General features: G+C 45.9%; 1 protein-coding gene across 1 annotated transcript; it reads right to left on the reverse strand.

The window, feature by feature from the left end:
* Positions 1-5,029: 5,029 nt before the first annotated feature.
* On the reverse strand, positions 5,030-12,985 carry LOC135378890 (techylectin-5A-like). Its single transcript, XM_064612053.1, has 6 exons — positions 12,955-12,985; positions 10,229-10,376; positions 9,866-10,002; positions 6,479-6,584; positions 6,061-6,225; positions 5,030-5,917 (listed from the first exon to the last, which is right to left on the reverse strand). The coding sequence occupies exons 1-6, from the start codon at positions 12,976-12,978 to the stop codon at positions 5,643-5,645; spliced, it is 855 nt and encodes a 284-aa protein (XP_064468123.1). The 5' UTR covers positions 12,979-12,985; the 3' UTR covers positions 5,030-5,642.
* Between the last annotated feature and the right edge of the window lie 719 nt (positions 12,986-13,704).

The raw sequence follows: 13,704 nt of genomic DNA on the forward strand, positions 1-13,704 counted from the left end.
GACGAGGGATGGCGGCACCGTCGAAAAATTGATTTCTTTATTTTGCTTTCCTCGCGGCGCTGTTTTGAGAAGCGGTCATCGCCGCCTCGTCTGCTCGTCTGACTCAGTAGCCTTGAAGTAAATCGGGTACCCTTCAAAGACGGGTGCACGGCTGCCTTTCAGGCCGGTCTCGCATAGATTTCTTCTTCTTCTTTTTTCAGGCGCGCGCTTCTTCCCCATTCAATCTGTTAACAGTGGCGACGTCCCCACAGAAAATTCTAGTAGAAGAAAACCCAACAATCTGCCCAAGTTCAGTCGCGTGTTATGTTGGTATTCGCACCGTTCCAAACTATATTCTTTGCTGCTAACATTGCCTTGAGCCTGAGGGAAAACATCGGACGAGGAGAACACACGACAGACTCAAAAGAGGGGAGGAAGCATTGTGTTATGCCGCACGGGAAAGAGGAATACGTTCGCGCTGTTGATCTCGTGAAATGAGACCGAGGTTGTCGGCCAAGGTGAGTCAAAATGGACCATTTCCGACAACGCGTATGCGCATGCCCAACCCTTGAGTCCGCCATCTCTGAGTGGAAAACATCGCTATATGGACCCACCTGTGGGAGACTGTCATGTTCATTGTGGGGAGATAATCGGTTTCAAGGTTAGCGGACGTGTGAGGTTTGGTAACGAGTACAATGTGCTTTCACTCTTTCCGTAAACTGTCTTGATTGTCATGTCGTGTGTTGTTCTCGTCCTGTGTTTCCCCACAAACTCAACGCAATGTTAACATCAGGTCGTCACCCGCTTGGCTTGCCTATTTATGTTATGAGTATTCTGGGCAATGTCACTTGTGCGAATACCTGATTCCATGTATCTTGTTCCTTTCCGTTTCTGTCCCTCCATAGCAATTCTTGTGTTCTTGTTTGGAGTGGCCGAGTCTACGTGGTTTTACTGTAGGTACTGGAAAGGATATTTCTACGTTTCTGCTTTTACCCTTAACATTGGTCCTATGCCTTACTTCTGCTTTACTTAAACGTTACGAAAGTGTGAAATACGCGTATTCATCCTCGAACGTTCTACACACTAAAAACCGAACTTTACCGCAATGCAGACTCGCCGTAATAAAGTTGTTGTTGTTGTTAAACGCTGCGGTGCACCAGAGAGGGAGGCGTACGCGTTTTTGTGTCACTTATCTTATATCCAAATTGACACAAAAAGGCATCTCTTCGAATCAGGAACGAAAACCCTTCGTGGCTACACTCTCAAAAATGAACTTCACCGCATAGCACGCTCCTAGCCAACCGTCATCTCGAATGATAACGTTATCTGCCTTGATTTGTTGAGAACGGGAGTCGTACGCCTTTTTTGTGACACTTGTGCTGTTCATAATTGTCACAAAAAAGGCGCGACCAGCTGTGCAATCTCTGATTCAGTTTAGCACTGATGATGTCTGTCGCATGACGAACGAAACGTCTGAGTAAACCTTGTTGAACAAGATGTGGGTTCGAAGATGTGGGTTCGATCCCTACAGCTGGCTAACCTTTTCAGTGACTTTCATCTTTCATCGTAAACCTTGCTATTTTGTTATGTTAAGTCGGGTTCTCTACTCTTTTTTTTTTTTGTCTAGTTACGTCGTCTCCCGGTTTTTGGAGTGTTTTTGCATAAAGATGCAGGTTGTGAGAGGCACATAAACACTGTTTACATTGCTACCCTGTCTATCACAAGACATGTGAAAGGATTGCCAAATTAAAATTCAATAATACAAAAATGATTCTGAGATACATAATTCCAATAGAAGGGAGAGTAAACATTGGTATAACAGGTAAGGGTAAAGCACTGAAGTGTTGGCATTCTTCTGGTGTGTATGATATTCTGCTCTATTCAACCCATGACATATATGTGTTGTCAAACATTAACTTCTTGCATTCAACATCAAGGTGCTATGCCTATTCAATCTAAGCGACTTGTCTTTACACGGACACGTGGCACACCATTTTGGCACAAAGATTTGATATCTCTGCTTGTTGGACCATATCAAGCAAATACTCTGCCGAAATTGTGTTACCCGGCTAGATGCCATGCCGCACTTGCTGAGATATGTTACGGGAGAAATACTCCAGAAGCGATTAAAGGAAGTGCATACGAGTACATATGCTTTGCAAACAAGTTGTTCTAAAGTATAATTAGGTTCTTGTTGAATTGGCAAAGCATTAGTCATCTCATAACAAAATGATGAAAGAAACTAGTGAGATATGCAAAGCCGCAAGCACTCTTGCATGGCCATGTTCACAATGGGCAATGACGCGTTTCACTTTCCGTACCGCGGACTGACTATGCTCAATGAGTGGTTTGCAGTGTTTACGATTGATGTAGGCCATGGCAATTACCGATGAACTTTGCAGATTGTGCAATGATATATTTTGGGAACAAGACAAACCTCAATATATTCCCATGTTTTTTTGATCCTACAATTAATTGAGTTGAGAGTTTCAGGTACTTAGGTGTGCACTTCTCTTCTGATACTTAGTGGAAATCACACGTAAGTTTCGCATCCTCTAAGCCTCTTAAAAAAATTGTCTTCTTGAAGTTGGACACGAAAACTACCTTTCACAGACAGTACACTGCTGGCATACAAAACCCTTGTACAACGTGCCTTGGAAACGGTTTGGAAACGGTACAAATGACATCATACTGTTCATCATAAAAACAAATGACATCGTACTGTTCAACCGAGCCACCATTTTGGTACAATTTAGCTACGCTCAAAGCTAGGGGTTACGAGTTTGCGTCTAAAACGCACGGTCTTGAGGGGAGTACGGTGGTCCCTGAAAGAGCACGCGACTTTCGGTCCTACTTTTCTTTCAAGAGGAGGCAGCGAACAAGTGCCCATTCGTGGAACCAGCCCTCTCCTTCCGATTTGTTTCGGTAATAGTCTGTCTACCAACGTCGTGATGACATTTATGTTCTGTTGAGTTTCTTAGGTGCTGTCCGGAACATGTATGTAGGTAGGTATGCCAAGAGATTTTTTGTTATTAGCCTTTTTTGTAGTTGGAATCCCTTGAAAAACCATTGCACAGCACCAGAACACAAAGGCTACATTATGACCCAGTTTCACCAACCTTTTCAGCATCTGAACTAAGATGAACGGTCATTAAACTATCTGCTTCACTAAAGGAGTTATTATTACTGAAATATTCCCCAAATCACCGATGAAAAAAAAGAAGTGCCTGTTAAGTTCAAGAACTCGCAACCCTTGATCTTGGTTCCGTTAACCAGAGTTGGTGAAACCGGGCCTATGGAAGTCACCGAGACATTCATCACATCACGAACCAAAGTTTGTAAAAAGAATTGAGTGCTAGCATGAAGTTTTGGCAATTATGAGTAGCATTTTAACTGTTGCCTATGTAGCTGCAGAATAATTGCAACTAATTCAGAAAAAGTAGTACAGAATTTGAGCGTACTCCACTCTACCTTCCTCTGAATGGTACTAAAAACTGTGATGATTCCAAGTGCTCATCGTCTTGGCCCAGATTCTGTAGCAGATTTATCAGCCATTTCTGTTCCTATTGGTGGTACTGTGGCAAACTAGCCACTCCACCCACATAGTGCACCTCTCACCTGCAGGGTGACTCCGTCCCATCAGTATCGGTCATCCTGCCTATGCATCACTTTGAAGTCATCTACTCCCCTTCCCCATTTCTTTTGGCTATAGTCGTGACGATGCCCACTTGAGTGCGGCCAACAACAGCAAGCTACCTCGACCCCCCCCCCCCCCTCCACGCACCCACCCACATATCAGCATTCCTACGTAACACATAACATGTAGTTATAAGAGTGGTTTAAACCACCTCGCAGAAGTTGCGGATGCTGTTCATCAACTTTGTTTTGAGGTGGACAGGGAGTTTCTTTCCCTGGGGCGATACTCTACCCCATAGCTGCTTGTGGTGTGAGGAAGGAAATAATGTCCCATGGAGTCCAAAATTGCCAAAAGAGCTGTGAGGGCAGGCATTCGTGGACTCGATTTAGCCATAGGCCAAGCAATTTTAGAGAGAGGGGCAGGAGTTCAGATTATTGAGAGATCCGAAAATGGCAGTTTGGAAAGCTCGGTAGTGTGGGCAATGACAAAGAATGTACTCTGAGTCTTCTACAGCACTGCAGTGACAGCATCTGAGAGAGTCAACTTGCCTCATGTGGTAATGACACTGAGCTGTAAATGCCCCATTGAGTCACAGTCCATGAGTCACAGTGCAAAATCTTGCCGAGAAGTGTTTTGCGGCATCCAGAAACCAAGCTCTGGGTCAACATTGCTCAGTATAGACGTGAGGAAAATGACAGTTGTCCATTGAGAGGAAGACTATTTACACAAACCATTGATGTGTTGGTCAACGAGATCTGCTTTCTACGTGACCAGTAACAATCCTTTGCTATCTTTCAATGTGGTTTAATTGAACACGTCCCTCATGTGACGGTGTTCCCGCCACAGTTCTACCTTGCTGAACCACTTTTCGCGGCTCTTATCAAATATAACATTAGCGGTTCTTCGTATGCTGAGGCTGAGGCCGAGGAAAGCAAGAGACGTTTACATGATGTTTACGTGATTACCGTCGTGACAAATGGTCGACACAGCAGGTTTGCGGTACGTTTTATATGTTGCTCATCCTGGACATTTTTCACTACCCGATTTCCTGTCCAAAACAGCTACGACTGCATCAATCTGACTTCATCCACGAATTCCTTCATGAGTTGCACGTGCGTGTTAGCACACCAAGTCGTTACACGTCTGAAAAATACCTGACGAAATCGGCAGAAGAAACATATGCTTTATTATAGCTTGTCGTGATTATCCTTTTCATGCAGCACATCTCGCAACACCATACGGCTCCGTCGTTACTTCATTTTGTCAAATAGCCTCGTCCCCAATGGTAGCCGAACCGCTGAAGCGTTGTTTTCCTAGTATTCATAAGCGTAGTTATTTACGCCGGTAACTTAATTAAATTAATGAATAATTGAGAGATACATGCTGAATACGACACAGGACTGCATAAAGACTGGTTATTCTGGAGTGTGACCTTCTTAGACACTGATTTTCTCACGTAAAACCATGCTTAACACTGGACTACGAAGACCCATTGTGATTTAATTTGACAGCGTGAATTTCAAAGGGTTGGATTTTGAATGGTGGATTTCTTAGCGTGGGTTTCAAAAGTTTTATTATTAAGAGTGGGTAACAGGGTACACCCCCGTAGAAGTGTGCGGGGGGGGGGGGGCAGTACATAGCCAAAAATAAATCAGACAAACTCACACAAAATCAAATCACGCCACGCGCAATGAATATCATCAGCACGTTAAGAACACATAACCGACACTGCCGAAAAAAAAAGTAGACGAGATTCATTGAACTGAAATGTAGGAGAGAAATGAAGACACAGTGTCACACATGACAGCCTCATTAAGAAACGCCAACTTACCAATCTTCTCATACGAGTTACATCGAGTTACATCGTTTTTTTACACCTTATTCGCTTGTCTACCACGTTAGAAAGATGTCATTTTTTTTTTCGTCTAAACAACCTCCACCTTTTCGAAATAATGCAAGAAAGTGACGTTTACGGGGGCACATGTGGGATACAAGACTTCTTCCACTGCATCCTACCGTCAGCTGCTCATTTGTTAAAGTTCACGTCTCTCATTTTCATTTCAACTTGTGGATAAGAATAGTGGTAGAAGAGAATGGTGTGTTTCCTGTGTGCCCATTCTATACCGTCCGCATGCGAGGCATGTTCGCCGTTGAGGTTGAGACCATTAAGGTTTGATTGGTGGCACTGTCCGTACCACCAGCCTCCTTTATACAGAACGGCGCAGTTGTCCGAGTAATTGTCGTGGTCTTGGTCCTCCGTGCTGAACATGAACCCATTTGTGTAACCGAAAGAATCTGACTCTGGAAGTTACAACGACTTCCATTAGTCCTCGAAATCTTGGCACGATAAGAAGGATCAATGAAAGTAACGAAGCATAGCTTTTCAGAACAATGTAACGCAAACATTTAAGCGAATTGACAGGTATTTGAAAAGTCAAAATTACCTTCTTCCCCTGTGTATCCGCTCACTCTAATCTTGAAGTGTTCTTCTTCATCAGAAACTTTGAAAACTGAATAGTCGGCTGTGAGTGTTTCACCCGTGTGGTTCTTGAGTTGAATTCGTAGCCTCATTGCTTTGCTTGAGGTCAGAGCGTGAAGGACGTTGTTACCTGCCAAAAATTTAAATCCCATACTCCTGTGTTCACACATTCATAACAATCGTATGGAAAACGAAACACACGGACAACGGTTAGAAATAAACGGAATCAGAAGAAGGATACTGCATACTCGCAGCCCTTTTTTGATTCTGTTCGTTCCTAGCCCTTATCCTAACCTCTCTGGTCTCCAACACGATTGTTATGAACCAGCACTAACTGCCCCATCTTGCTCCCGTGTTTCAAATATCCACTTTATGACACTTACCTAACCAGTACTCCTCAGCAGGGTTTCCGAAACCACGGGCGTATTCATCCCATTTTCTGTGAAAGTAGAATACGGGATTTCCAAACTGTCCTCGCCTCTGAAAGACCTGAAGAAAAAAAAAATCGTTTACGTGAAAGCCTTTGCACGAAAATGGTTGAGCCCCCTTGAGTTCGGAAGACATTGTTCCAAGGCTCCCAAGGCTGAGCAACGTTCATATACTGAGGTTCAAATCATGTATAACAGACGAAGTGAAGGAAAGCATTAAAAAATCAATATAATGGAAACGGTGCGGAGACGTCCACTGTGTGATAATGATAACCTCCCATCGGGTCCGCTTTTCATTTAGAATCCACCGTAGAACGCTATGTGTCGTCCTAACGCCTACAGAATGGAAAATCGTCCATCTGTCCCACCGATGTCCTATAGGGTCGTGCCCAAGAACAGCTCAGCTATCCCACAATGTTAAACAGCGTTATACCTTTTTCGGTGTAGTTCAGTGCTAACCTAACACTACACTTTAGGTGTACATCAATACCCTGACATCATCCCGAAAGGTTGTTTACTGTAAAATTTTAACAGCTTCAGAACATAATTCAGGAGTGCTCTCACTGACTCCTTTTTATGGACACTCTCAGATAAGAGTACGCCCTTCCAAAAGGGAGTCCTATAATGCTGGTGTCCTAACAGTGCAGCTGATTGCACAAGTACTGTAATTCTGTTCTCGGTGATTAATTACTCACAGGATTACTTTTGATATTACGTAATTGTAACTGTAACTTGACTACCTTTGGAGTGTATGTAGGTAACCAATACGCTGTCAGAATCTTGTATAGGCATTACACCGGCAATAACAACGCCACCATTTTCGGGGTGCGATTTTGAGAACTTTAGATATCTATTAAAGATCGCAACAGACATCAACAAAATATGTTTATCCGGGATCTTGTAGCTAATTTGTAATAAAGATCTCAATACTGTACACGTCTGGACAGGTACGTCAAGGTACTGGACGTCTACTAGCCCACTATGGGCTGCCTTTGCTGTAAACTTGTGAATACCTATCAAAAATGTCTGAGTGCGTTAGATGCTTACACCCTTACTATACAAACATCTGTTACTTTGACACTCAATTAACATCCCACATGCAATGTTTTTTTTCCCTTTTTTTTTGGGGGGGGGAGGGTTCCTAATAGGCAGACCACGGATTTGCATGTTTTGCATGTTTCTTTCCGGGGCATGCAGAGCTTCGAACGCAATATATTTGCATGTTTTCAGGCCATATGAATGCATTCGTGAAGGTTTTAAAATGCATGAAAATGCATGTTTCGGACGTTAGTGCATGTTTGTAAGAATACTTCATGTTTGTGCATAAATGTGTTGTTCAGCGGGGCGCGTCGCGCTGCAGCGACCTTCTCGGACGCCGGGCACGTGAAGACGCGCGGAAGGCTGCGTTCGCTACAGACGCATGCGAAACCAGCATTGGAGTCGACTCAGACGTGTACGTATCTTGAGTACGTACTCCAAATACAGTATTTTCACTACTTTTTTCTTGTATTTTGGTAGTCTACTCAATACTTTTTGCGACAAGTATTTTTAAAGAATTTAAAATACTTTTTTCAGTATTTGCTACTCAGTACTCAAAACACTTTTCTTCCTCGCCAAGCCGTATCCAGCACACTTCCCCGTCGTGTCCAGATTTTCAGCTCAGTGGAACTTAACCCCCTTTTTTCTTTATTTTTGGGGGAATTCGCGCATCTGGTCATCTGGTACAATAGGCTGGTCCCACCCTTCGCCTTGCTTGTCAATAGCCCGACCCCTTCGTCAGAAAACGATTCCATTTCATATTGGAAGGTGAATCCCCAGGGGATTAGGTACAAGAGAATCCCAGCATTTATCTCCTTGGTCACCAAAGCAATGTTGTTGAGAGGAGCTTTTCAACATACAAGCTTATGCTTACAGAGAGGTGCCAAAGTTTCAGCCACGAAATCTTGGAACAGTATAGAATAGAATAGAATAGAAACAGAAAGAAAAAAATGGAAACGTAGGTCGCACTGGCGCGACCAGATGTGGAGCAGTATATCGTGGTCTATTGTCACCAGAACTACAAGTAGGTGATCGTGGTGTAACATACGACCTTGTAGTCACTTTTGATGTTGCAAATCTAGACTGTACCCTGAAGTTCTCTACAACACGCATGAAAATAAATCTTGCGCATATTGCATATTTCTGCACTTTTTGCCGCATTTGCTGCATGTTTAATGCTTGCTTTGCCACTTTAGCTGCATGTTTATGCATGTTTCGCCGTTTTTTGCTGCATGATTGCATGCATATTTAGTGGCTTTTTAGTGCGTATAAATCCGCGGTCTGTTAATAGGGGTGTATCCAAGGGAATACGTCCTATAGTTACTCCATAATTACACCTGAGCAGGTCTAAAAAAAATAACAGTGGTTAGTGACACTGCAGTGTCACCTACACATGCCTGGTGTCAAAATGGGAAACCACTAGCCCTGGTAACGTGCAGCCTTGTGATCCGGAGACCGGAATACGGGTCCGAACCCGGCCAATGACGGTCGCATTTTCGTGATATGTCACTAATTGCTCAGACACTTTCGCGACACAGCTTACGCACACTACTCGGAGGGGAACCAATAGACCCCTCCCTGTTCGTAAACAAATGATGTCATCGTGTTCGACAGCGCCACCAATTCGGTAGAGTTGAACTACGCTCAAAGCTAGGGGCGAACAAGGTCGCGCCCGAAAGCCACGGTACTGAGGGGATTACGATGGTCCCTGAAAGGGATGCGATCCTACTTTACTTTCAGTACGAGGCAAAGCAGGCGAACAAGTGCCCATTGGTGAAACACAACCCTCCACTTCCGATCTGTTTCGGATTCAGTTCGTTTACCGTCATGATGACGTTTCTCGGGTAGAGGTCTATACGCCGACATGCGGAGATGTATGTTATGTTAACACCGCAAAACAGTGACGTGCGGGATGGCTGCATTGAAATATACAGGTTCGGACCATCACGGAAAAGAATGTATCGCGAATGGGACTCGAGGTGTATCGATAACCATACGGGGTCTGCCCCTTACGTAGTGCGTATCGGCAATCCGCAGATACGTGGTTCATGAACGTTTATTTTTTCATTAGTCCCGTCAATGTGAACCAGTGTTGTTTTGCAACATTACGTGCACATACGGCACTGACACGCACGAAAAAAAAATTCAGAAAACAGGTGTTTTCGACGTTGAGAGACAGTCTCATTGTTTTCGTTGTATGGATGGTATGCTTTCTGTTATGAAAAAGAGTGAAACGACGCATTCCTTTTCTCTCTCTCTCTCTCTCCCTCCCTCTCGTGCACTTGATCAATTTCAACAACTCACAGTCCATCCTCCGCCGTCTGACTCCATATCGCAGTATGCTGAGACAGCTACTGATGAATCTTCGTAAGGGTAAATGTTGTAGACACCGCTGTGGTTTTGCCCAGCCAGGTAGAGATCGCCGCAGTCTCTCGGGAGGCCTAATGGATTATACGAGCTTTTGCAATGTGCAGTATATAGCAATCCTTCAATAGACCGACGAATTAACAACTGCCCCTTCATATTTAAAAACCTCGGAGCACAAGGCTGCTAGAAGCAACTTGTTGTCTATTGATCACAAGCATACATGCCATGCACTCTGCCTCGTACTAATCTATACTCATAACTGCACGCAGGGAAATATGTTTGCATTTCACGATGCCTTACCCTGGAGCATCCTCTTCAGTTGTGCTACGGACCGTTCAAAATCGGTCAGGGCTTCCTTGAAGGTTGGTGCACATTGAGATGTTCCGGCAACGACGAGCAGTATCAGCGCGGGAGTCACGTCGAACATTTTCTTGGCTGTATTGAAGAGCTACACGTAGCCCACAGTGAGTGAAAGTGCTCTTTTAACTGTGCCTGTATTCGTTCAGAGTCTGGTTCTAGGTTCGCTCGGCTAAGCAAGGTTTTTAAAAGGCGGGGTAACATGTATAGGTGGCTTCCCGGATATTAGAGTGAGTGTAGTTCCGTTGCGAATCATGGGAGAACCATGTGTCTGCCTGTCAGACGAGGAAGTTGTTTGAAATCACGTGTACATTGGTGTTCTTCCTTTAACTCTGAGAGCAACAGGAAAGCAAGCGTCTCAAACTGCGTCGCCAATGCGGCGTGGCGAAATATCTGGAGTCAGTGGGCTCGTTGTTAACTCCACGGCCTCAATCTTCAACTTTCACACAGATATTGTTATCCTTACATTTGAAGATCGCGCGCTCCTAGGCCGTTGTGGTAGGCTCGCGCAAGAGCTCTTGGCGAATCAGGGGCCGACAGCAACAATGACAACTTTATTGTGAGATGATGGATGGTGAGTTTCATCGCCAGGGGGCGATACTTTACCCCATTGCTGGTGGTGATGCGGGGAATGAAATAATGAGCCCCTTCACAATCAGGATCAAAGTCCCATGGTATCCTGAAAGATGAAGGGAGCTTTGAGGACAGAGCGTTGGTGGGCTGGATATGGCCAGGGACCAAGCAATTTTTGGAGAACGAGGGGGCGAGAGTCCAGCTTGTTAAGCGATCCGGACAGGACGGTTCGGGAAGGTTGGTAGTATGGGCAATGGAGAGACGGCCACGGGCCGGGTGGGCAATGGGGCAACGGGCAGAAGTGATGCATTTAAAGCCGTTATGGAATAACGAAAAGTTGAAGATCGGGCCCCAGGTCCTTTATGTACGTTAGTACTGAGCAGCAACGACGATAACCGTCGTTGTGAAGTGGAACAGCCTTTAGCCTTTAGGCCTTTTCAGAGCCGTTCAAAAAAGAAATCTAACCATCACGGACCTCCCGCCGTAATCTGGACGGGAGGTCCAACGTCTCTATGACACCTACCACAGGTCAACAGGTCCCCGTCAGCCCTGCCAAACGCCAACGGGTGGGGAGCCCTTCCTCTGGTGACCCCAACAACCCACAGATCGTGAATGTTCCCAATAACACCATGGACACTTCGGCACCGCCAGCTCCTCAGCAGACAGATGCGATGAACGATGGCAACCTTGCCACTTCACTTCATGACCCATTCACCACTGTCACCTACAAGAAGAACCGAGCCGGCGGTATTCCCATACTGTTTCGACCAGCAACTACTGACTACTCCTTCTGGAAGGTGAATCCTAATGCGGTCGCTAGTGAGATACGCCTGCTAACCCAACAACAGGTTATGCACCACCGTTTCCACCGAGATGGTTCTCTCTTCGTCTCCGTACGGTCCGAAGCAGCCGCCCGCAACCTTTTGTCTGCTAAGTGCTTAGCTGGGATTCCGGTGATACCATCAATACCCCAATCGTACGCCAGAAATATGGGCAAGATATATGATGTTCCAAGACAGTATTCGAACGACGACCTCGTGCTCTACCTTAAAGACGCAGGGGTTTTATCTGCACGGCGACAGGTTCGGCATTCCATAGCAGAAGATGGCAGTGATGTGTTTACCCCGTTACGGAGCGTTATCCTGACTTTTGAACCTACAATCCGTCTTCCTCCCCGAATTGCCCTTGGGTTTCAGACCTTCACAGTCCAAGAGTACATAGAAGGCCCCATACAGTGTTATAACTGCCAACGATTTGGCCATATTGCACGGAATTGCCGAGGTTCTACACGGTGTGGCATCTGCGCAGGACCTCACCGGAGAACAGACTGCAACAATAAAAGAGAGCCAAAGTGTGCTAACTGCAAATCCAGCCATCCCGCATCATTTTCTTTATGTCCTGTCAAGACCGCCGCCACCAAGAGGCACCAAGACCGGACCCTACGACTTCCGTCTGACGCTCCTAGGGATGCTAGTGCCACAGTCGCGTCTCGTACAAATGCACAAGAATTTCCTGCACTACCCCCTCGATCTGCACCAGCTGAACGAGGGTCGCTGAACACAGTCGCGGCTACGCCTATCACAAACCCACCGCCTCCTCGTCCAACAAGACAGATTACAAACACTTACGCCAGTGTGACGGAACCAGCACGCTCGAGGCGACATCCACAGTTACCCTCATCAGCCTCTCAATATATGCCTTCTCTAGGACTCTTCTCAGCGGTACTCGCTGCCCTTAAGGCAATTGTCTCTGCTTTTCCTGGTGCGTCGCAACTGCCCGAGGTTCAAGCGCTTCTGGCACTGGAGGCATTATCTTCGCATCAGCATGACGGAATTGTATAAAAAGGCCCTGACTATGCAGTGGAATCCTCGAAGCCTGCGTAACAAGCTCCCAGATTTTAAATTACATCTACAACAGTACAAGTTCCCTTTCATAGCTATATGCGAACACTGCATGGATTGTACACATCGTGTTAATGGATACAGAATCTATCGCTCTCATGATTCCCCTGAGAGCAGAGCAGCACTATACGTTCGCAATGACCTCGTTGCTGCACCCATCGGCTCAGTTTGTCATCGCTCTTATGATTACGTCACCTGCAGGATCCGCCTTGGCCCCATGCTGCTAACGGTCGTCAGTATCGATATCCGTCCCGCGGTACAGGTCCCGTGGAGTGACTTCGAACGCTTACTTGGTTCTCTGGAAGCCCCGGCGCTTGTGCTAGGGGACTTCAATGCACATCACTCGGCCTGGGGAAGCCGAAGGACGGACAGTAGCGGAAGGAGGTTGTTGGAGGCAATGGAGAATAATAACATGTGCCTGCTGAACAACCGCGAGCCCACTTACATGCGATCCCCAACATCACTTGATGTATTGGACCTCTCGTGGTGCTCAAGCGACATAATTCGCCACTTGTGGTGCGCTACGGACGTCGACACTAGAGGTAGCGATCATTTTCCTCTATATATTTCGCACGACAGACTGCCCCTCTCAGCCACTGCTGGACTGATTTCTTTCACAAACTGGAGACGTTTTCGTGCGGGCCTCAGAACATCTGTGCACACCGGTATGTCCCCAGAGGCTCTCTCTCAAGCAATTACCCGCGGTATTCAGGACGCGGTGGTCATGTCTAAAAGGGTAACAGGCCATGTCGGCCATTCCCCAGCCATTAATCACCTTAGAGCATTACGTCGCCGAGCAGAAAGAACGGCTCGTCGGACAGGGCAACTTACGGACATTGTGGAATACCGCCGGATGAAAGCTAAAATAACACGAGAACTTAAAAACGAGGACAGGAAGCGTTGGCGTAAGTTTTGCCACCACCTTTCACCGTTTGATCCGGCCAC

The sequence above is a fragment of the Ornithodoros turicata genome, chromosome 1 (genome assembly GCF_037126465.1).
Source record: "Ornithodoros turicata isolate Travis chromosome 1, ASM3712646v1, whole genome shotgun sequence".
NCBI lineage: Eukaryota > Metazoa > Arthropoda > Arachnida > Ixodida > Argasidae > Ornithodoros > Ornithodoros turicata.